The 26239-nt window shown below is 32.4% G+C and overlaps 1 protein-coding gene across 2 annotated transcripts; it reads left to right on the top strand.

Annotated features, from left to right (window-relative positions):
- On the top strand, positions 9047 to 15598 carry LOC109728599 (endoglucanase 23-like). 2 transcript variants are annotated; one of them, XM_020259051.1, is made up of 5 exons: positions 9047 to 9527; positions 10627 to 10929; positions 13031 to 13192; positions 13498 to 13782; positions 15044 to 15598. In XM_020259051.1, exons 1-5 carry the CDS (start codon positions 9084 to 9086, stop codon positions 15377 to 15379), a joined length of 1530 nt encoding a protein of 509 aa, XP_020114640.1. In that variant the 5' UTR covers positions 9047 to 9083; the 3' UTR covers positions 15380 to 15598. The 2 variants fall into 2 exon arrangements, with proteins under 2 accessions (XP_020114640.1, XP_020114641.1); XM_020259052.1 differs by having other exon boundaries at positions 15060 to 15195.

The following is a 26239-nucleotide window of genomic DNA, read 5'->3' as shown; positions in this document are numbered from 1 at the left end:
TTTCACTTGCAATAAATCAACCAAATAATTGCACTGCTACAAAACCCAATCAAGCATCAAAAGATGGAGGGGGGACAAAAGAAAACAAAAGAAAATGACAAGGTACAAATTCTTGTTGGTCATAATGTTCAAAAATAAACAAAGCTGCAGAACAATTTATTAAGTTTGGTGCTTAAAAAAGAAATTTTAAATTGGAGAGTCATGTCACCAAATGATCATCCAAGAACCCAAGACCCTCAAAAAATAAAACAGGCTTTAGAAAGGCCCCATGAAAAGATAAAAGAGTGTTTTTACTGTATAACATTATTGAACATGTAATACCACCGCATATATATATACCGGTATTCGTCGATCGCTCAAAATATTCGATACTACGCTTTTGTTGTTGCAAGTTTTCTAACAACTTTTAACCGAAGAGATAGCAGTCAGACATGTGGTGAACAAAATCTAGAACGGTTGTTTTGTCAGGAGCTTAAATGTAGAAGCTCTAGACCTTCTATTTCAACTACAGTAAGAAATTATTATTTTTCGAGCAATGCTCTACTCAAATAACAATTATGTAGATATACTCCGGCTAGGTTTCTAGACCCTTCACATCATTTTTGGGCTCAACGCGATGCACAATGATTTCGGGTTAAAAAATTAGATGCGAACACAAACCCAACGAAATTGAAACAAATTTTGGGTAGGCCCAATAAGGGCCCAAGTTTGGTTCAAAAGTTGCGAACAAATTAGGCCCGAACCCCGCCCGGTCCATTAACCTCCCTTAACCAACTATTATTTTTTGATTTTTTTTTTATAATAATTAAAGTGTAAGGTGATTCTCAATGCAAACTCAACTAACAAACTCCAAATGAAAATGGGAAAATTTGCACCACTGCTCCCTAAACTTTTGGCAGATTCTTATTTTGGTCCTCAAACTTTCACGTTTGATGTTGTTAGTCCCTAAGCTCTTGAAAAAAGTTTCACTTTAGTCCTTGTGCATATTATTGCCTTCACCTATATAGTGCATATGCATATCTTTAAACCATAAATTTATCAATTCTTTTTTTTTTAATCTTGTATTTTCAGTTCCTACCGTTTAGTTCATTGAGTTGCAATGTTTCTTAATTGGACCATTGAATTGAAAGTATGAAGAACCAATAAATTTAGGATGTAAACATACAAAATAAATCAGGAACATACAATAATTTTTTAATCTAACATATGAATCAAGTGAGATATTTTTGAAAGTTGAGAGACTAAAATGAAACCTTATTGATAGCTTCGGGTCTCGAATGCCAAAATCATAAGCTCGAGATTCAAAATGAAACTCGAAATAAAATTTAATTAGAGACTAGTAGTGCAATTTACCCAAAGAAAATTAAATTTCTAATTTGTATATTTTCATTTCTTGTTTAATAACAGTGAAATATTTGTATGATGATTTACTTTTTTTAAAAGAAAGCATATTATTATTGATTAAATGGATTTATATATACGTTACGTCTTCGAAAGAACCAAATTTATTCAGAGATGGTGGATTTTGAAAGACATTTTTTATGTAATGAGCTTATAGAGGTAAATAATTAGGTAGCTAAAATTTGCAATCATATATGTGTACGCATATATAAAACTTAGAGGGTTTATTTGTTACAGATGAAACTTTGGATTTTAGGGAAGTTAAAGTTGCAAATTAATATATAGAAACTAGTAAAGAATAAATTGGGGTCTGAATTTGGAGAAATTAATGTAGTCTAAATGATGGTGGATTGATGAAAGTCATGGCAACATATGATGCAGTACTCATCTTTTTAAAATATTCAGATTCTTTTTCAAGTGTAGATGCTTAACTCCAAGCTTTTAAATGTACATAAAACATTAAACTTCGCATATTTAAGTTGCGTCCGAGCAAAATATTACAAAGAGTGTTGCTACGGCTAACCTAGATTAACACGTTTAGTATATATACTATTGATGTATTGACATATATGATATTAAAAGTATTAGTTGATCTGTGGTTATAGTTTAAGCAGTTATATAAATTTACTAACACATCAGCAACCAATAAACAAAAGTAGTTCTCAAATTTTAAAATCAACTTCTATTAGACCTACAGAGCACAGTCTAGATAAAAGAGATGGCACTTTCAAACACGACACACAATAATATGATCCAAAACGATCAAACAAGATACAAATTTATTAAGCGAAATCTAAAATTGAAACAACACAAAATCTATTTAACCCAGAAAAATACAACACAATGCGAAATGACATGAATAGTAAACATAAACACAAACTAATATTTTGAACGCGAACACAGATTCGGAGCCCGAATTGCAAGAACAAGCTAGCTAGTCCTTTCAATGTATTGACATTGTTTGATATTGGCATCATACTTTGCTAGTATTAAAATCCCTCCACACTGGTTTTTTTTAGTTCCTTTGTCCTTAACAATAAAACACTTATTGATCTTTTCATGGACCCATTAGTCAAAAGAGGATAGAGATGTTGGAGTGCATGGTATGCTTGCTTGTTCAAGCATAAAGCACATTGCAGTTGATCTTTGGGCCATATATATATCAAAGGTACCGTTTGGTTCGGGTATAAGTAAGAACTAGCTATTACAGGGATAGGTACAAGTATGGAGATAAGAAAAATAGCGTTTGAATGAAAATTGGATTGTTCCCGGAGATAAGAATAATTTTAGATAGTTTTATATAGAAAATGAAGTATTGGTGGGGATAACCGAGAACTACTATTTTCGGATAAAAAATTAGTGTTTGGGTATAAAGGGGGATAAGAGTCTATTCCTATCCCTATCTCCTCACCAAACGGTGCCGTACAGTAGAGAGAGAGAGAGAGAGAGAGAGTATAGCATCTATTGTTTTTGGCTCTAGCAAGCAAAGTCTAAGTACTGCAAATCACAAAAAGGGCTTGTGCTTGTCAATGAAGTTGGTTGGAGACATTTGGGATCTTAAGGGGAAATTAAAGCTGTACTGAGAAGATGAGATTCTCTCTCTCTCTCTCTCTCTCTCTCTCTCTCTCTCTCTCACTTTTGACAACAATCATCAGTGGAAGCAGAATATATAAAGAACAATAAATAGCCCAAAAGGAAAGTAGGGCTCTTTTTTTTTTTTTTTCTTTTTTCTGTTGGAAGTTAATGATGCTAAATGTAGAGAAAATAATAGTGAAAAGAAAAAGAGGGTCAATTAATTACTGGTGTATATATCTGTTGGTGTTTTAGAAATAACTGATGCATTCCTCCAATTTTTTCTTAAATTTTGTAAAAGCTATTCTTTATCGAATATTTTCGTTTATTATATAAATCATTTAAAATGGTGCATGATCAATGTCTAGTACCAGTGTGAGTAGCTGCCGTAGTAAAGAGTGTCAGTAATTTGATCATAAAAAATAAAGTGAATTTCTATATGCAATATAAATCTGTACTCCCACGCAACCACTATCCAAAGTGTCAACGATCAATTCAAATCAGCCTAATCTAAGGAAATGAAATGAAAGTGTAATTAAACATGTAAAGCAAACCATAAAAGAATCACTTATTCTAAATTACACACTAAAAGAGAGACAAGCAATCACTCCAGCACTAAAAAAGTGGCTAACGACTCTACTAATGGAATGATTAATAAGTTGTGGCATGAACTTGCAATCAGCATTAATTACCAATAGCCAATTTGGTGTAGGTTCATTTGCAACAGTTGGACCCCTCTTTTGTAGATCCAATTACTGTAGATAAGTTCAAATAAAATGAAATAATGTATGTTTTAGGCCAACTACAATTAAACCTGCATTGCAGCTCTAAATTCATGGTTTTACAAACTTAAACATGGTATTCTTCAAAAGGAAAGCGAAGATATATACATAGAAGGATAAATGTACACTCACATTAGGTATTGATTATATACATTTTTAACTTGCCATTTTTTTAATCTAATTTTGAAAAGTGATTACTTAGTATGTGTACGATTTTTGTTTATATTTCAGGTTGAATGACCCATGTTTTGGCAGAAGTGCTTTAGAATTAGAATGATGTTGAATCATATGTAATTTTTAATTAGAGATCAGGATCTTTTTTATTACTCAGTCCCCTCCTTTATTCTTCTTATGATCTGCATAAATTCTTTCTTTAATCTTTTTCTCTTTTTTTTTTTTTTTTTTTTGTGGAGAGGGAGAGAAGATGGGTATTATTTGTGGGACCATTGGCTAGGAAAATTACACATAACAAGCAGATCATATACATGTCACTACTTCCTAATATGAGAACTCTCACAAGTAGGGTCAAGGGTGTAGCTAGCTTTGCTTGATCAACATTTTTGTAAAGTAACCGATCGTTTCTAGAGCAAGTGGCAAAGGGCTTGGTGGTTGATACTCGAGGTTCCAAGTTTGAATCCTAGTTGATTCACATTTGCAGCTAAGTTTATTTCTAAATGAAATAAACGAAGCGAGTAGCGTGCTACCTATCTCTCTCTCAAAAAAAAAAAAAAAAAAACATTTTTGTAAAGTAAATTCTTTAATTAGTCACTGTCAACTAGATATATATCCATATGGTGAATTGCATGAATTAATTTCTAATGCATTAACTATGTACCACATAACTTAAGTAAATTAAATGAATAGATTCCCCTATATTCCTTTTTGAATCAAGTACTAACTATGTGAAAAGGAATTAATAAAATATACAAATGAAACCAACTAATTAAGGGTGTGAGCCTGCATACTATCTATAAGATGCTCTAATTTTATCTTTTGTGGTGGCTTTCACTTTTATTTACTCCAAAAGGAGGAAGCTATTTAGCTGATCTAAAAGGATCATGTGATCACTTGGGCTCTAGTGTGGTGTTGTTCTTACTATTGAAAGAGACAATCCCTGAGAATCGCAAATGAATGAACCTAAAACATTTCACTGATTTTGTTATTAACAACTATGAACAGAGCAGGTCCTTTAAATTTGGTCAAATTCGATCAATGATCAGTGATCAAATTTTTTGACTTTGTAAAATGTTTGAAGCTCTAATTTGCTGTGGATCATCAATGTAAAGCTTCATATAAACCGTTAATTTCCTCAATCTAGTTCAAAGAGAGATAAAAGGCCACATTGCTCCATAGTAAATATGCATACTAGTTTTTTTATTTTGTTACTGCTATCATAACTAATCTAAAATCATGATCCGCTAAATAGAGATTTAAAGTGTAACACATGATTAGACTAGAGTCTTTAGGGGAGTACTCTATGTGGAGGTGCACTTGGTTCGGTTTGGTTCAGTGTTTAGAAATTTTTTTTAACCGAATCAAAATTTTAGGTTTGGAAAAATCTGGAACCGAACCAAACTAATTTATTCTTAGAACTGAACCAAACCAAACAGCTCAACAAAAGGGTTTTGGAAATCTTGTTTTCCTTGCATGTTATTTCATGATTTAAAAATCAAAATTGAATCTGCAGGAAAATTACATACAAAAAAAAAAAAAAAAATTTAGACTATCCAATTTGAAATATTTGTTGTGGAAAGAGTGTTAATGTATACAAATATAAGATTTAATGAATAAAAAGCGTGAGTGAGGTTTTCGGTTTGGTTAATTAAGAAAAATGCATGACAAAACCGAACTGAAATTGAAGACCGAATATTAACTATTTCGCAATTGAACCAAATGGAAACCAAATAAATTGAACCAAATTATTTTATTTGGTTTGGTTTGATTTGATTCGGTTGAAATCAAATTATAACCATCCCTAAGCCTATCCGCGCACTTTTCTGTCGAATCGTTGGTGCTAACCATTAATCTCAAAAACTCGAGCTATTAGAAATACGGAACCAATTCACTTAAAGTGTACAGAAACAGTGCCCACGGGTCTCGATTGTGACTCGGCCCACCTGGCCTCACGTCACTTCGAACATGACTCGACTCAACCCAGCCTCACGCCATTTCGAACATGACTCGGCCCATATGGCCTTCCCGACAGGGCAGAATGCTGGCCCATTTAAGCCAACACTTTCATCTTATTATGTCTCATCTCATATTGAAGGCTAATGCTGTTGGGTCAAAAGAAATTGAGGAGAAACACATAGAGCAATGTTTTTCTGTTTTTTGACGTAGCCTCAGAAATATATAATAATCAAATTGCTGTAATTTATACAAATTTGATATAGTTTACTGTAACATATCTTGTAATTTCAAACCAAGCAGTAGATTCCATCTAATGTTATTAGGCAATTAAAACATTGTTGGCACAAAAAACATATATATATATATATAGAGTAGGACTAGAATACTTGTAAAAGTATCATGGGGGTGATACTTGTGTGTTTTTAGCCCTTGGATGGAGAGATGTGAGGTTGAGATGATGGTGGTAGGTGGTGGTAGGTAGTGGTAGGTGGAATAGTGTTTAATCCAAGGGCCATTAATAAACAAAAAATAGATCCAATGGCTTAAAACCTAATAGCACCATGATGGTGATACTTGTAAAAGTATTATAGCTCAACTCTCTCTCTCTCTCTCTCTCTCTCTCTCTCTCTCTCTCTCTCTCTATATATATATATATATATATATATATAGAGTCTGGTTGGAATACTATCGATAGCACCTATCGACTTTTCCACCATTAGTTTTAACCCTTTGATTATTTTTACCCATTAGAACCAACCACTTACTCAACTCTAGGGGACCCACATCATTATATATATATATATATATATAGTCCGGATGGGATACTATCGATAGCACCTATCGAGTTTTTCACTATTAGATTTAACCCTTTAATTATTTTTACCCATTAGAACCAACCGCTCACTCAACCCTAGGGGACCGACATCATTCTAACAACACATTTCTCAATCCAAGGGTTAAATAATTAATAGCACCAATAGTTTGGTGCTGTTGATCGTATTCCAGTCTAATTCTATATATATATATATATATATAGGCTGGGACCACTATACTCTTATGAGTATAGACCCCCATGTACTCATAATTTTTTAACCGTTGATTGATCAGATGTGTGGTTAGGATGATGGTGATCCCCACTTAAAATGATAGTGGTTCCCTAGGGTTGAGTGGGTAGTTGGTTAAATAGTATGATCTAACGGATGGAAATGATTAATAAAATAAATCTAAGGATCAAAAACTTATGAGTATAAAAGAGTCAATACTCATAAAAGTATAGTAGCCGGACTCTATATATATATATATATATGCTTCTTTATTTTTGAGTGGGATCATAAAACTGTTTGAATTGGGTACAAGAGGGGGGATAAGGCCTTTATCCCCCCTCTTGTACCCAAACACTCTTTTGCTATGGGTGTGAACTGGGAACAAGCTTGTTCCCACCCCTTATTCCCTCTATAGAGGAGAGAGAGAGAGAGATTTATTTCAAATTAAAGTTTAAAATTTTTTGAGATTTAAATTTATAATTTTAAAATTAAAGCTTATAATTTAAAATTCTAAATTTTAAATTTTAAATATTTGATATTTTTAAAATTTAAATTTGGTCTTAAGTTTTAATTTTTAAATTCAAAATTTAATATTTAAAAGTTAAAATTTAAAATTTAAAATTATAAATGTAAATTTTTAAAATTTAAATTCAAATATAATGAGAGGGGTAATATTATTATTTTTTATTTATAACTATACATAATATTTTTTATACCATCTTATCTATTCAAATGCTATTTTTCTTATTCCCAGAAATAACATAATTTTCATCTGAACGCAAAATTAGTTTAGTTCTCGTTTATATTTGAACTTGTACCTAGTCCTAAAATACGTAATTCTTATTTATATTCGAACCAAACGGAGCCAAAGAGTATATAATAATCAATTTATTGTAATATGCATAACATAAAACTGCATAAGAAAACAAAAAGTATATTTTTCTATTATAATTTGTGATGATCACGCATAACATGATCTTTCCGCAATCAAACAGAGCCTTATGCCCCTGTTTATTTAGCTGTAAGCAAGTTTTAAAAGAAAAACGACTCTTAATTGAATTGAAGTTTAGGCGAGAAGAAAAATCTCCCATACTCGATTGTTTGATAGAAAGTCAATAACTGTAGTTTTTTTTTTTTTTTATTAAAAATTATTATAACTACATATAGAATGACGAAAAAAAAAACAATAGTTTTTTTTTTTTCTTTTATTTTTTTCTTCTGTATTTAAAGTGTCGAGATAAAGTTAATTACGATATTTTAACAAAATAAAATTATAAAAAATCAGACACTACAACAGAATTAGGTTATAGGGACACATGTTTGGGACACTTTTGAGTAAGTATTCTATTTATGCTAAAATTTAAAAAAACATCTATTAATGCCTAAATATAAAGCCCAATTCAACCAAAAATAAAAAATTACTCTACTCAATCCATTTCTGAAAAAAAAAAAGAAAAATCAATTACCATCTTTTCTTCTCTCTTCACTCAATCCACTGAAATTCTAGACGAAGAGCCTTTCCTGTCGTCCTCCTCCGCCACCGCAGCCAACGAGATAGAGTTTCGGCGGTTGCTAAATACTGAAATAAGTGTTGGTAAATTAGCAGCACTCTTTTAGGTTATAGCGACACTCTTTAACTGTTGCTATATACCTAGCGATCCCACATATAGCAATACTTTTTAAAAGTGTCGATAATTTTAGCTAGCAGTATTTTTTTAATATGTATCTATATTTAAAAGTGTCGCTATAGACCATTTTTATTGTAGAGAGACAACAAAATTTAACATTTACGCAAGAAAGGTACGGTAGCTTCACACACACCCCTTTTTCGGATTCTCTCTTTGCCCCACCTCTTCTCCTTTTTTTTTTTTTCTTTTTTTTTTTTTGCTTCTTTTGGGACCGAAGTCCTAACATGGCATGTGACCTCTCTACTGGCACACTCCCCTTCCCGCCCGTGTCGGCATTCACTCCAAAAAACCACACAACCCCTTAAAAAACGCTCATCACCACCTCTCCCGCCCGTGATCAACCACCTTTGTCCCCTTCCCATCTATAAATCCACTACCGCGCCAAATCAAATCAAACCAAACAAAACTAACCACCCCCCCGCCCCCCCCAAATAGTTTTTTTTTTTTTTAAAAAAAAAAAAGAAAAAATGACACTACACATTTTCCTACTACTTCTACTATTACTACTGCTGCTGCTGCTCTCCCCTCCCTCGCGCGTCCGCGCCGTTCCTGCAGGCCGTCATCACGACTACCGCGGCGCGCTGGCGAAGTCGATTCTGTTCTTCGAGGGGCAGCGGTCGGGCCGTCTGCCCGCCGGCGGCGGCCAGCGCGCGAGCTGGCGCGGGGACTCCGGACTGTCCGACGGGGCGGGGGTGGGCGTCGACCTGGCGGGCGGGTACTACGACGCGGGCGACAACGTCAAGTTCGGGTTCCCGATGGCGTTCACCGCCACCATGCTCGCGTGGGGGGTCGTCGAGTTCGGCGCGCAAATGCCGTCCGACGAGCTGCGGCATGCCGCCGCCGCCGTCAGGTGGGCCACGGACTACCTCCTCAAGACTGTCGCGCAGCTGCCCGACCGCATTTTTGTGCAGGCGAGCTAGCTACCTACGTTTGCATTGTCGATCGTCATTCTGCTGCTGCTACTGCAGTTGCTGATTTAGTTCACTTTTATTTTTATTTTTATTTTTCAAGAAAAAAATAGTATGCATCGACGAGGCAAAAAAAAAAAAAAAATCTCAGCAGAAACAAGAAGCAAAGAAAATAAAAAAACTAAAAATGTTGGCTTTCAGACGATAAAATAATTTTTTACTAGATTGCCAACGTCCTAATCTTAGTTACCATCAGAGTCTATATAAGTATTTTTAAAAGTAACACTATTTCTTAAATTCTTATTTCACGTGCATTTCACTACGTCACTCAAATTTTTAGACTGAACCCCCCTCTGGGGTCCTTGTAATTAGGAATTTACTAACAACCTTTTGTGGTTAGTAGCAATGGGGCAATATACTGCAATTGAGTAGCTAGCTATATACGTACAATACACATTAAAAGCTATTTATTTTCGTACGTAGTCCTGCAGTTACTACAACCCAAGCCTGGTCCAAGATGGACCAATTTCCTAGAACAACCTAGTCCACATATTTAAAAATTAGGCTAAATTATATATTTCGTTATTAATGCTGTAATTTTTGTCTTAAATTTTCTAAATTATTTAATTTATGTGACTAAATATTGTATATTACTGGTATAAAAATGATTGATATTTCGAATGCTTGTTTAGTTCACCTATTTTATATTATATAATTAGAATAGAATTTATTAATTTCAATAATTATTATTTATTTTACAAAAATCAAATCTTAATTTTTATTTTGCAATAAAATGAGAATGATCCAATTTATTTGTAGCTCCGTACGATTTTGAATTCTAAATAGGCTTATTCTCAAAAAAAAAATCACTCAAATTTCTCTTTCAGTACACCACCTCCTCTCCCATCAGCCCATCAGCACACGACTCTCTCTGAACACAAACAACTCTCTTGAACTTCAAATATTTATTTATATTTTCATTTCAATAATAAACCAAATATATATTATTTGTTATGGTATTATCAATCATAACAGCGCAACATCAATTCTATATTAGCGACACACAACTGCTGAAGAATGGAGTGGTGGTAATTAAACTCAGGTTGGCGATCCCATAAGCGACCACAACTGCTGGGAGAGGCCGGAGGACATGGACACGGTGCGGACGGTGTACAACGTGAGCGCGGACCGGCCCGGGTCGGAGGTGGCGGGGGAGACGGCGGCGGCGCTCGCGGCCGCGTCGATGGTGTTCCGGTCGCTGTCGGACGACGGGTACGCCGACCGGCTGCTGGAGAGCGCGCGGCGCGCCTTCGAATTCGCCGACGCCTACAAGGGCGCCTACAGCGACGACCCGGGGCTCAAGGCCGGCGTCTGCCCGTTCTACTGCGACTTCGATGGCTACCAGGCAAGACTGCCCTCCTCTTACCCCTCTCCCTCTCTCTCTCTCTCTCTCTTTAGACTTGCAATATTGCTGGCTTACCAACATAACAGAAAATAGGAGTAGAGTTACTATATTATCCAAACCATAGAAAATCTGGTGTTTTGAATTTTTTGGTCCTTAGATCAATTTCTTTAATTATTTCTAATTTTTAGGTTAATATTATTATCATGTGGGGACCACTCAATTCTAGGAGTATTATTTAACCTCAGGGACGACTGCAATCATCCTAATCGTACAATTCTTAATCCAAGGGCCAAAAAGTCGGAAGTATAAAACCCTCTATGCTTCCGATAGTATAGTAGCTCTACACTAGAAAATAGAATATTTTACGCATTTGGTTCTTAAATTATAAGATAGGTGATATTTTGATCTTTAAAATTTAATTTGTTGTATTTTCTGATTTGATTTTTTAAAATTATTATAATTAAGTTATGTAATTTAATTTAGTTGGCTAAACGTTGACACTATCACTGATATAAAAATGATATATCCTTTTAATTATTGATGCGTAATTAATTACAACACTGTTTTGTCATTTTTGTATTAATAATTAATTAATATTTAATTAGTTAAATTAGATTATAAAATTTGATTGCAACAATTCTGAAAGTTCGAGCAGAAATTGTAATAAATTAAAATGTGAGGACCAAAATATCAACTGCCTTATAGTACGAGATCTGAAACTGCAATGAACCCTAAAAAATATGTACGAAAGTATCGAAAGAGGTAGCATAAGTAATACACGTTGCGCACGCATGCTTTTGAAGCTAAAACTTAGTATGTCACGCGCAAAGTGATTTATGTAGTACTTACTAGCACAATAGTAAATGCAGATTAATTTGTATAGTACGTACTAGCACGGTAGTAAATGAACAGGATTATTATGTTATTAGGAGTACGGTAGTTCTTATGTTTTTAAATTCTTAACTATCTATCGATTTTGATGGATAGTTAGAATTATTCTCTCATTTCGTTCATTCTCTCCCAATTTCTCTTCTCCCTCTTAGCTCACACCCCCACCATCCCTCACAATCTCCTCCCCACCATCCCCAGCCACCATACCCATCCACCATCAGCTCCCTCCCCTGCTGGCCACCGCCGTCGTCGCCCCCGCTCCTCCACCATCATCCCTCTCCACCACAAACCCTAAACCCTAAAGGTGTACCTAAGTAAAAGCCCCAGTATTAGATGCTCATATGAGTTACCAAAGTTATCCAGGGAAGTGATAATCTTTTGTTATCTGGGAGGAATAAATTTATTCCAAGTTTTTGAGACAGGAGCAGAGGTTCAGTGGAAGTGGATAGTGATGTATTCCTTGGAGCCTGAGCAAGCTAATACAGGGACAGATATGATCTTTGGAGCCCCATTGCTCAATCACAGCCGTTCAATTCGTATTATTGTGTTCTTAGATAGCTGATGCAGCAACTTTGGAGTGAGACCACACTTGCAAATTGCAATTTAAAATTTCCTCGATATATCGTGACAACAAGAGAAACCGTAACACCCAACAGTCTCATATCTGATGAAAAAAAAAAAATATTATAATTGAGAATATAAGGATTAAGAATTTTAATACTAATAATTAAGCTTAAACGCCTTAGAGTGGCAGTTTGTGTCCAACGAATTATTAGTACTAGTGGACTGAATTTTTACAAGACCTATATACAGTATTCCTATGACATGTTTTAGTCATATAGCATGGAACAAAAGCTAGCTAGTTCATCAAATCACTAGTAACTTAATAAGATTAGTAGTTAGTTATCCAATTGTCGTCTATAAGATTAGAAGGTTCGAGCCTTTGTATAAGCTTAAACTTGGAAAACTTTGGCTTCAGAGTATTGAAGGTGGTCATAGATCTGATTAATCAAAATGCGCAAGTATTCACTTGTTTCCTCATATTACTTCCACATTGATCAAAAATAAGGATTGTGACATATATATAATTGTTAACCTTCCCGAATCATTTTTTATTAGATTGATCTTTTCAGAAAGTATATACTATTTTAGGTCATTATGAAATTATGATTCATCAATGAACTTATAATATCAGTATTTGTCTGTGCAGGATGAGTTACTATGGGGAGCAGCATGGCTTAGAAGGGCCACCCAAAATGATACTTTCCTCAACTACATACAGGACAATGGCAAAACACTTGGAGCAGAAGACAACATCAATGAGTTTGGATGGGACAACAAGCATGCTGGGCTAAATGTCCTGGTCTCTAAAGTAAGTGGTGTCATATACCAAATATCTTAGTCACCAGCACTTTGCCTTCAAATTTTAAACTAAATTTTTTTGTTTTAATGAATTTATGGTTGCGAGAATTGCATGAAGTATACTAACTAAACCTGTAAAGATAAACGAACAGTTAAAGTGCCGCTGACTGAATCAAATCGAACAATTGAAAGGTTGGATGACAAAATGAAAATTTTAGAAGTTCGGACAGTGGATTCAAAATGATTCATAGTTCAGATAAGTTCTATATGTTTTTTTTCCAAACGTATACGATCGAGATTGTTCTACTGGTGCAGGAATTCTTGCAAGGGCAAATTCTCTCCCTGCAATCCTACAAAGAATCCGCGGACAGCTTCATGTGCACCCTGATACCGGAATCGCCGCCGTCGTCGTCACCGCACATCGAGTACACCCCTGGCGGGCTAATCTACAAGCCAGGAGGGAGCAACATGCAGCATGTCACTGCAATCTCCTTCCTCCTCCTCGCCTATGCGAAGTACCTGTCGGAAACTTCACAAACTGTTAACTGTGGGAGCATGACTGTAGGTCCAGAGTCCCTCAGACTACAAGCTAAAAAGCAGGTATCACTCTCATACACACTCTTTTTGGTGTTTGGAAATCTCCCTAAATCACTGATTTGGATGGAATTGCATTTCAGAATTTGTTAAACCCTCTGTTTGATAACATCACCGGATGCGATTCGACTTGATTTTTAGTAAATTGAAAGCGTTTCAGACGATTTGAGGTCGGATTTTGTCATGATTTGTGTTCATCAAGCAGTAGAAAAGTTTATCAAATCTAAATGCACCCTCTGCAATTTTTATGACAAGTTGCTTTGAAATTGTTGTAAAAGTCAGGTGCCTATATAGAAATTTTTCTAGTGGCTTGTTAACTAGGGGTCTTAACTCTGCAAAGTCTATTTAGTAAATAAGAGAAAACGTGGTCTGGTTAGGGATGTCAACAGGTCAAATTTGAAGCGGCTTTTGCAAAAACCTGAACCCGAACCAGACAGATTTTGAAAATTATATATCCAAAACCGAACCTGACCAAAAACCCGAACCCCAAACCAAAACCCAAAAATCAGAATATGAAGAAATTATTTCTCTTCACTATATTTTAAAATATATTACATGAAAATCTAAAATATTAAGATAGAAATTCAAATATTAACATCAAACATACATATATATTATACAATAGAAAATCAATTCGGATTCGTATCGAGTTCAAGTTCGGGTCGGATTCGCACAAAATCCATACCCAAATTCAAATCCGCCGGATTTTCGTTTTTATATACCAATATCTGAAACCTTATCCCTTTAGCATCGAATAAACTCTCCTCGTTCAGGCTCAGATTTGGATAAAATTTTGGGCCAGGCCACATCTCAATAAATTTAAACCGAAGAAAATTCAAATCTTGCTCAGTTTTCGACTTCTGCGGTTAATCTACCCTAATCAGGACTTGTATTACCTGATTCTATAAGGTATTTTATCTTTAAAATGATGCATATATATATATATATATATATATATATATATATAAATTGAATTATGCAAGGGATTTAAGAAATGAATTGTTAAAGAGCATATATGATAATTTGGATTTTGTAGGATCATACATGTCAATAGAGAACTTCTGTAGATGTGTTTTTTTTTTCTCTCTTCAAACGTTTTAGGAGGTTCCTAAAACAATTACAAATAGCATCGCATGGAATACGAAAGAATGTATCTTGACAAAAAGAGCTACACACCAAAAACGTTGGGTTTTAGAAGTGCTAACGATATTTTGCTATCGTTTTTTTAATTCTTTTTCGTTGTTTCACGATAATGTAACTTTTTCAGGTTGATTACTTGCTAGGAGATAATCCGATGAACATGTCCTACATGGTCGGGTACGGTGATCGATATCCTCAAAGGATCCACCACCGGGCCTCGTCGTTACCGTCGATTGTAACCCACCCTCAGTTCATTGCATGCAAGGATGGTTCAGCTTACTACAGGTCCTCTGACCCTAACCCTAATCCGCTGATCGGAGCTGTAGTCGGCGGGCCAGGAGAGGATGATGTCTATGAAGACGACCGTGTGGATTTTCGCAAATCGGAGCCAACGACTTACATCAATGCTCCATTAGTAGGAGTTCTTGCCTACTTTGTTGCAAACCCTAACTTGAATTCTTAGCTCTTGTGAACAAGATTTCTTACATAGTTACATGTATATACAAATATAGAGAGAGTGCAACAAAATTATAGGAAATAATGGAAAATATATATATGTAAATCCCTTAAGATTCTAAGTTTAAAAGAGTGATGATTGTATACAATTTGAGTGTGTATGTATACTCAGGTGAGGGTTCAAGCCCCAGAAAGGAAAAATAAGTGCATGATTTTTTTTTTGTTATTTTGTTGTTGTGGTTGTGTGTGTGTAACTTCCATGTGAAAAATTAATACAATAATTATCTTTAACTATATAATATATATAATATATATATATATATATATATATATAATTTTATGAATCGCATACTCGCGTGTAATATATATATATATATTTTTTAGAGATAGGTAGCATGTTATCCGTTTCGTTTATTTTATTTAGAAATAACTTAGCTCGAATGTAAATAAATAGGATTCGAACTGGTGTTTCGAATACTAACCACCAAACCCTTTGCACTTGCTCTAGAAACGGTCGGTGCATACGGGTGTGATATTAATATTATATTTTGGCTATCTTATATTATGTACTTTTCATCATATGATTTGCAAAAAGCATTACTTTTGTACCCTGTGTGATATATATATTATAATATAATATATATATAATATATATATTATATAGAGAGAGAGAGAGAGAGAGAGCAGGGCTACTGTGCTTCAGGAGCACGGAGGTCTCCATGCTCCTGAGCCGTTTTCGATGATGGAGCTTCCGGATCGATGATCGCTCCGTTAAACTTGATCTAGCGTATTAAAGTTTCTAGAAAATATATTTTTTTGCGTATTTTAGCTATCATTTATCTAGTAATTGAAAAGATTCAAAATCAATAATTTTTACGGCTGAAAAAAAATCCTATAAAAGTGGTGATATAGCACTAGAATTTTCGATCAGAAATATTGATCTTGTTGTAGATAGTATATAGAGAATTTGTATCAAATTTCATCTGATTTGAATACTTCTACACCGTTAAACTTGAAAACTGCAGATATCAACCATTAAAAATTATGGATTGAATCTTTCGATCACTAGGTAAATGATATCAAAAATCCAAAAATTATTTTCTAGAACTTCAAATGCGCTAGATCAAGTCTAACGGAGCCCGATCATCGATTCAAAAATTCCATCAACGAAAACGGCTCAGGAGTACGGAGGCCTCCGTGCTCCTGAGAGCGATAGCAGCCCAGCTATATATAATATATATAATATATATATATATATATATATATATAATATATATATATAGAGTGAGGCTACTATGCTATCGGAAGGCCGGAGCCTTCGCGTGCTTCAAGCTCGTTTTCGATGTTGCCGACTTCGAATCATCGATGGCTCCATTAAACTTGATCTAGAGTATTTGGAGTACCTAAGAAAATAAATTTATTATTTTTCGATATCTGTTGCCTGTGATCGAATGGGCTCAAAAATCAATAATTTCAATCGCCGGTAGTGAGCCGTTCGCAAGTTTAACGGTGTAGAAATATCCAAATCACGTGAAATTTTGATAGAAATTCTTTATACTATATAAAACAGGATCAATACTTGATTTAAAATTTTAATGTCATATTATTATATTTTGTAAGATTTTTATTTTCAGCCGTTGATTTTGAACCCCTTGTTCACTAGGCAAATGATATCGTAAAATCATAAAATTTATTTTCTAGATACTTCAAATATCTAGATCAAAGTTTAACGGAGCCGATCGACGATTCGAAAGTCGCAACATCGAAAATGAGCTGAAGCACGGAATCTGCTTGCTGTGCTTCGCGGCTACTATAATGTCATAGTATCAAGTCCTTGGTACTATTGAGTTTCTTACTCGTTAGATCAACCCTTTGATCATTTCCACCCGTTAGATTATACTATTAAACCAACCACCACTCAACCCTAGGGACCACTATCAATTTAATCGGAGACCACTATCATCCTAATCGGCACAGGCCTTTATCCAACGGCCGAAAACCTCATAGTACCAAGGGCTTGTACTATAATAGTATAGTAGCATAATTCTATATATATATATATATATATATATAGGTAGGGGTTCTTTGTAAGATAATAGATAAAGTGATAAAGTTATGAATTTAACAAATGTTAAAATTTAACAAGATAAGTAATACGATCAAACATAAAAAATAGAATAGAAACGTACGAATCAAAAGGGTAGATTACACTATTGGTTCCTCGAACTTATGTTTGAAATTTTATTTCATTTTATTTATTTTACATTTATTTTTGAAATTGACCAATTTAGGGCACTGTTGCGATGTGCATAGTAAAAATCTCTATGAAATTATATAAACTATGATTTTGGTCTAAATAAAATAGAGAATTCTATACCTTTAAAAAATTCACAGATTTTATTTTTAAACTGTTTGGATAACATTGTCCAATTCACAAAAATTTCTCTAAATTTTAAAATTAAATTTAAAATTTAAATTAATTTAAAATTTAAAATTTAAAATTTAATATTTGAAATAATGAAATATTAAAATTTTAATTGAAATGAAAATTTGAAATAGAAAAATCTAAATATATAATTTTAAACATTGAAATTAAAAATATTTGTAAATAAAATAGTTTAACTTTACAACCTGAATTTAAATTTTGAAATAAAAATTTTAATAGAGAATTCTATACTCTTAAAAATTTACACGTTTAATTTTTAAAACTGTTTGGATACACCATTGTGCAATTCACAAAATTTCTCTAAATTTTAAATTTAAAATTTAAAATTTAAAATTTAATATTTGAAATATGAAATATAAAATTTTTAATTTGAAAATTGAAAATTTGAAATAGAAAAATCTAACTTTAATTTTTAAATTTTGAAATTTAAAATTTGAAATAAAAATTTAAAATTTACAATTTGAAATTTGAAACTTGAGATTTGAGATTTGAAATTTGAAATTTGAAATTTAAAATTTCTCTTTTTATTCGTACAACGCCCTTCCAACCTCTCAACTTCTCTCCTCTCTCTCTCTCTCTCTCTCTTGCAGAGCTTCTGCTTCTTGAATTGCTGCTGTTTTTTTTTCTCTCTCTCTCCTCTTCGCTGATCCCCCGGGCCGTTGCCGCTGCTGTCTGACTGCTGCAGTCGAAACGTCGACGCGAAGAGTTCGGATATCGGAAGAGATTACAAGGATGGATGATTGGGGTGAGATCTTTCTTTCCATACGGTGCACACGATAAATACTTCTAACAGCATGGAGCATTTAGTGCTATCAAATTTTCTATCGTTAAATTTAGCTTTTTAAATATTTCTATCTGTTAGATCATATAATTCAACAAATTATCCATTCAGCCTTTTTAGAAAATCACTATCATTCTAACCGTACATATAACAATAATTATATATAATTTAGGGCAAACTTCAAATACTAATCTTATGGTTTCGCACTATTTTACTTTAATATCATATAGTTTAAAAAGTATCACTTTAGTACCTTATGACTTTATTTTTCTCTTTCCAACAGCACCTCCCTTAACTCTTCGTTAAATTATATACAAAAAAAATTTAGATATCCCACCTATGATTTATTGAATATTTACTTTAGTATCCCGTGGTTTACCGAATTTTTACTTTAGTACTCTAATGGTTTTAATTTTATCACTGATATAATAAAAAAATTAATGGAGGGAATAAGGGAAAGAGAAATTTATTAAATTTATTAAAATTAATAATGAAATAATATAAAAGTTCAAAAAAAGAGGTTAAAGGGGTGTCAACAAAAAAAAAAGTTGATGGGACCATATCAAAATCAGTTATAGTTGAGGGGGTCTCCATACATTTTACCTATTGAAATTAAATTATTTTAGTTATTTCAACTGAAAAGTTGTGTTAAATTTAATATTTTTTTTTATACTAAATCTCTTAATTTTAAAAAACTAAAAGGTAAAAGGTCTTAACAAAAAATTGCATAGTTAAAGAAATTACTTCAAAATAGGATATAGTTGAGGGATCTCCGGTACATTCCTTAAATAGTAATATAGTACCAAGTAATTAGGGTAAATTCATCATTTTGTTACTTAACCCCTTATTAATTAAGGTAAATTGACGGTATTTTAATAATAGGAATATTTATGATAATTTTTTATATTTTAATTAGGGGTATGCATGATATTTTAACTTTTGTGGAGATCTTTAAAATTTAAAACATTTTAGTGTGGTCCCGATGGAAATTGCCCCCACATATAATATTATATATATATAGATATATATATATATATTATATATATAATATATATATATATAGATAGAATTGAGCTTCCTATGTTTTAAAAGTAACCAAGTCATTGGTGCTTGAAGCTTTTAGCCCTTGGTATTAAGGAATACGCGGTCTAGGATGACTGTGCGGCTCCTAGGTTTAAGTGCGTGGTTGCTTGAATAGTATAATCTAATGGTTTGAAAATGATCCGAGAGTAGATTAAACAGGTAAAAAATTTTACAAGCACAAATGCTCTGACACTTTATTACAAGCACCATAGCGGACTTATATTATATATATATATATTAATTATACTATATCAATATATATTATATTTATAGTATATATATATATAAGACTAGAGACTCTAGCTTCGAACCACGAGCTTTCCAGCTCGTTTTTTCAATGTTGCGACTTTCGAACGTCGATGTATCTGCTCGTTAAACTTGATCTAAGTATTGAGTAATTAGCCTAGAAAATAATTTATTATTTCGATTCATGTTGCCCTGATATGATCAATGGGCTCAGAAATCAATTTAAATTTCAATGGCCGTCAGTGAAGCCTTTGCAAGTTAAGCGGTTAGAATCCTAAATCACGTAAATTGTTTGATAGAAATTTCTTTTATACTGTATAAAACAAGATCAATTATCTTTGATTAAATATTTAATGTCATATTTTTCATTTTATAAGATTTTATTTTCAAGCCGTTGATTTTGAGCCCCCTCTTTCACTAGGTAAATATATCGTAAAATCATAAATTATTTTCTATATACATCATACCTATTAGATTCAAGTTTAACGGAGCTAATCGATCGATTCGAAAGCCAGCAACAAATCGAAAAAACGGGGAGGCTTGGGAACACGAAGGCTCTTGCTTCGATATGACATAGTAGCTCATCTCTCTCTCTTCTATATATATAATAATAGTATATATATGGAAAAACTTCAAAAACCCCCTGTGGGTTCGGTGCATTCCACTTTGCACCTTGGTTTAAAAACGGTATCATTGCTCCCCCCATTGGCTTTCGTTTTTATCTTTTTATCAATTTTTATATTATTTTTTTTAAATCCGTGACAAGTTAAAATAAAGGATACTAAATGTGATTCTATTCGAATTTAAAAATTATTAGATGGTATCTGAAGTTTTTGTTAATTAATTAACGAAATATAACGAAAAAGCTTCCGAATAAGATAAAAGATGAATATCCACAGGGGGGTTAAATGATACGTTTAACCACAGCTTTGCGTGGTTAGTTTTTTTTTTTGTTTGTGTTATTTTGGTATTATTTTCCTATGTTTTTCTGGGTGGCAATAAGAAGTGAGAATGCAACGAACCACAGGGGGGGTTTGAAGTTTCCTATGACTACTATATTTATATATATATCACGCCCATTGCCCCATCTTCCTTTTTTCCCGCTATCCTCTCTTCCTTTCCTCGTCGCTCATTCCCCTGCCCTCCCCCCCCCTCTCTCTCTCTCTCTCTTCATTTTTCGATCTCTCTCTCTCTCTCTTCCTTCATTTTCCGATCATCAATGCCTCTCTCTCTCTCCCTTCATTTTCCAATCTCTCTCTCTCTTCCTAGGCTTCGCAAGCACGAGTGGTACTCCCCATCCTCGTCCCGATCGTACGTTCACGTAAGCAAATCCCCCTCTTTCCCTCTGTCTCTCTATCTCAACTTTAAAAATATATAAATTTCGGGACTAAAATTGGCATGTAAGAGAAAACCAAATAGACGATGATATGATAATATTGTTAATTCTAAAACCTTCTTTTAGCCGTGTCATTTTATTGCGATTAAATCAAGAGATTTAAAAATTTAATTTCAAATAAAAAGATTATAGACCAAAATAAAAATAGTGAAAAGGTCGGAGAGTAGTGTGCAATTATTTTTTAAAATATTGTATGTGGCCCCACACTCTTTTTCAAAACGGTCGGGATTCATATATTGAAAACTAATGAAGGACCCGCGCGTTACGGCGGGATGGTTCTGTAAAAATAAATAAATAAAATAAAATAAAAAGAGTTAAGGAATTATATAAAAAAAATAACTAAGGGATAAACAACTATTACTGTAATAAAAATATAAAAATAAATAAAATAAAATAAAAAGAGTTAAGGAATTATATATAAATATAAAAAAAAATTGAGAGATAAACTACTATTACTGTAATAAAAATATAAAAATAATAAAAAGGATTAAAAAAATAGGGCGAAAATTATACGAATAATAAATTATATTTATAGTAGTAATAAAGGTTGATGACTAAAATGATATATCTCATATTTCAAGTTAGAAATTACAATTAATTAAAGTTTGAGGATGAAAATATCACATGCCTCATAGTTTAAATCATAACACATTAAAGTCCGATGATTAAAATCTTACTCGTGTTACAGTTTTAAGACCGAAAAATATAAATCTAATTTTTCAAAATTTACTTAGATATGAGATTTGAGTCAATCAATAATACTTCAACTCTCTGTAATTTGGGGTTTGAAATTCAAACCAATTCTCCTCTCTCTCATAGAAAATTAAAATTTATATTTAATGCATACAATCTAAATATTTCAAAATACGCATATATTTTAAATTTTTATAATAATTGAAAGAAATTATATTAATTTTTTCAAAAATTTTGCTTTTCAAAATTAATAGAAAAATAAAATTAAAAGAATATAAAAAAAAGGGTGGGCCCCACCCGCCTGGTCCCACCCCCTCTCTCCTTCCCGCTCCCAGCTTTCTCCTTCCCGCTTCCAGCTTCCCGCGCCTCACGCTTGCGCTCGCCCCCGCTCGCGCCTCCGCACTCGCAGCCACCCGTCCCAAAACTGAGGATTTATATATACTACTAGTGAAGGACCAACGCGTTGCGGCGGAATGATTTCATAAAAATAAATATATAAATAAAATAAAAAATAACAAAAAAATCAGCCAAGGAATTATATAAAAAAATAATTAAAAAATAAGCAATTATTGTTATAATAGAAATATAAAAATAAATTATAAGAAGAATTAAAAGAAATAAAGATAAAAATTATACAAATAAGTAATTATATTTATAACAGCAATAAATGTTGAGAATTAAAAGAATGTAGCTTATATTTCAGGTCAGAAATTGCAACTAATTAAAGTTTGAGGATCAAAGTGTCACATGTCTTATAGTTTAAATCATAACGCATTAAAGTTAGAGGATTAAAGTGTCATCCATTTTATAGTTTTAAGGACAAAAAGTGTAAATTCAATCTTTTAAAATTTTATTTTTATTATCCAACTTTTTATATTTTAGATTTGAGTTAGTTAATGATACTTTAACTTTAAAAATCTGAATGTATCGCTTAACTCTATAGATTTAATTAGTATGTTTTAAGCGATTCTCGCAACTAAATTTTGTAAAATATAAAATAAACTAAAACTCTGTCAATCTTTTTTTGATTTTTTAATATACAATCTATATCTAAATATTCAAAATTATAAAATTAAAATTTATATTTAAACAAATAGTCTGAACTATTTAAAAATTATTTATATATTTTAAATTTTTATAGTAATAAATAAAAAATTAAATTGGACTTAAAAAAATTATAAATTTTCTTCTTCTTATATGAAAAGAGAAAAAATTGAAGAGAAAGAAAAAAAAATGAAGAGAGGAATAAAAAAATTGAAGAGAGAGGAAAAAAATAAAAAATTTGAAGAGAGAGAGAAAAAATAAAAAAATGTTTGAAGAGAGAGATAAAAATAAAGAGAGAGAGAGAGAGAGAATTAAAGAAAGAGGGAAAAATAAATTTGAAGAGAGAGTAAAAAAAAAAACAAAATTTCCCTCCTCTCTCCCCTGCTAGGCCCCACCCACACGGGGCCCACCTTGTGGGGGCCCCACCTTGTGCGGGAGGACGCTAGGCGGCACGGCTGGCGCGCGCGTGAGAGCGTAGACGCAACGACCGCGCGCCCACCGCCGCCGCTCTAGAGCTCGGCGCCCGCGAACGATAAGGCCTCGCTCGCTCGCAGTGCGGACGGGCACAGCGAACGTGAGCGACCGGTGCGTCCCAGTATAATCGACTGCAGGCGCGGAATACTGGCGCCAAGAGACCTCGCTCGCGTCATCGCTGCGAAGCTGTGGACAGGGGTGAGAAGTATGGAGCCGCGCTGCGCGCGGCCCATCGCTCGCTGCGCTCCTCTCGGCGCCCTGGACCGCGCGACGTGGTTATGAGCTGAACTTGAAGGTATATCATGGATATATAAACTGAGACGTGAGATTGAAGAGAAAAAAAAGTATAAGAGAATATGTTTGTTATATTGCTACATAAAATCGATCGAATCTGTAAAAATAAAAAAGATGGTCCGATTTTGCAAAAGTCGAAGTAAGTGAATTTTTTATGCAAATTGGCCATTAAAAAATAATATATAATTAAAAAAAATAGATTAGATTAATTAGTATGAATGAAAGAGAAGGTAGTTTGTATAATTTCCGAAATTCAAAATATAAGTTAAAACATAAAAAAAAATAAGATAAAAGTATAAAAATATAGATAAGTATGGATGATACATAGAGATTAGTATAATTTCAAGATTCAAAATATTAGGTGGATAGGGATATTTTGTTTAAAAATTTATATTAGAAAATAATATATAATATTAAAAAATTTCAATCAATTAAAATATATAACTATAAATTTACAAAATTAAAAAATTATAACTAAATAAAAATATTATCAAATAATATTATATACATTACAAAAAATAAGTTTTTTATTAATATTTTCTTAATTTTTTAATAATTATATTATTCTAACAACTTTATTGCAAAATTAATCAAATTTAATGGTTTTAGCAACTGTTTAATAAATAATTTTTTTAACTAAAGAATTACATGCACATGATAAATAATAACATTTTATACACCAAAATTTATATTAGATAATAAATATTTTGATATCAAAAATTAATTAAACATATATGGCCGATGAAGTTAATAATATAAATTGTATTGAATGAATTAGATTTTCAAATCTCTATTAAAGGGTTTTAAATATATGATATATGTACACATATGCACCCGGTGCACATATACATTTGACACAGAGAATGCTTAGCACTCATAGTTTTAAGAGAGAAAATAAATTTTTTCTTGTATCTGGTATATGCTAATGCTTCATACATCATAATCGTATAGTATATGAAATAATTAAAACAAAATTTAATAAAATAAAATATAATATAAAATACTTAAATAATTTATTATATAATATAAATATATATTTGACATATAATTTAGAGTCGGTCTACGGTATAATTAAAACTACGGTACAATTAAAATATGAGTGCAGGATTCAAATCGGGTCTTTTTAAAGTGTGGCAGAACCACTAACACCGAATGTTCTATCTCTTATACAATCCTAAACATCTAATAATAGATCGAACTTCATTCATCATAAAAAAATAACTCTCTCTCTCTCTATATTATATAAGTAAAGGGCCAATAATATTAGTATTAAATAATTGAAATAAGTAATACATAATATGATATATACATATTAATGATATTTAATTAAGTAATTTGATAATAATATTTGTTTACAAAAATATTTAGAATAATTGTGAAGGGTCTTAAGCTTTATTTGGGATTATGGGAGGTTTGTGGTGAGAAACTACGATTGGAAAATATCTTCTTTTTTTTTCGTACGTAATATTGCGTTCTGCATATTAACGATTAGTCGGTTACAATATATTTTCTGCTGTTCTATCTATAAATACAGAAGTGGATCTTAAATACTTTTATCCCAACTTCATTTTATCTAATAGTATCATATGGGCCTCAAAATCAAACTAAAATAAAAAGTGTAAGCAATTTGATCATAATATTTGTTTAAAAACATAATTGGGACAATTGTCATAAATCTTACTAATTTGAAGACCAAAGGTATAATTATTCCAAATGAAGATAAAGTTAAGCATCGATTTTGTCCAATTAGTTATGTTATTCGAGAAACACAAATATTAAACTATCTAACAAATTTTATAATGCGTAATTGTTAAAATTAAAAGTTGACCAATTATATTTTGAATATTTCACAAATTATAAATGTAAAATTGATCGCTTATTAGATTGTAATATAATTTTAAAGTTTGATATTAAAATTTAAAAATAAAATCGTATAAAATTTTTCTAAATGATAAATTATTTTTAATCATCTATTCAAACTTTTAAAATTTTATTTTTACTATCAAACCGGTTTATATGTTAGATTTTAAAATTCACGTATAAAAAATTATATATTTAAAATATTTATAATAAAAAAATATTAAATTGGATAAAGAAGAAAAAGCTCAATCTCTAAAAAAAAAAAAAAAAAAAAAATTGAAAAAAAAAAAAAAAAAAACACATGATGTTTACGTGGTTCGGCTACTAACCTACATCCACGGTCGAAGATGGAACAAAACTTTATCACTGTCGAAACATAATGCAAAATTGATATGCCTCTCAAAAAACCCAAATCCAAAATGTACCCGATGTGTATAATAATGTACGGCCGAATTACCAATACCACGTCCATTTAGGAGTAGAGTGTCAACGGGTTGGATTCGGGATGAATTTTTAAAAACCCGAACCCGAATCCGAACCCGAACCCGAA

The sequence above is a fragment of the Ananas comosus genome, linkage group 24, assembly GCF_001540865.1.
Source record: "Ananas comosus cultivar F153 linkage group 24, ASM154086v1, whole genome shotgun sequence".
Classification (NCBI taxonomy): domain Eukaryota; kingdom Viridiplantae; phylum Streptophyta; class Magnoliopsida; order Poales; family Bromeliaceae; genus Ananas; species Ananas comosus.
The sequence above is the reverse complement of the archived record's forward strand: the minus strand, read 5'-3'. Positions and strand labels throughout refer to the sequence as shown.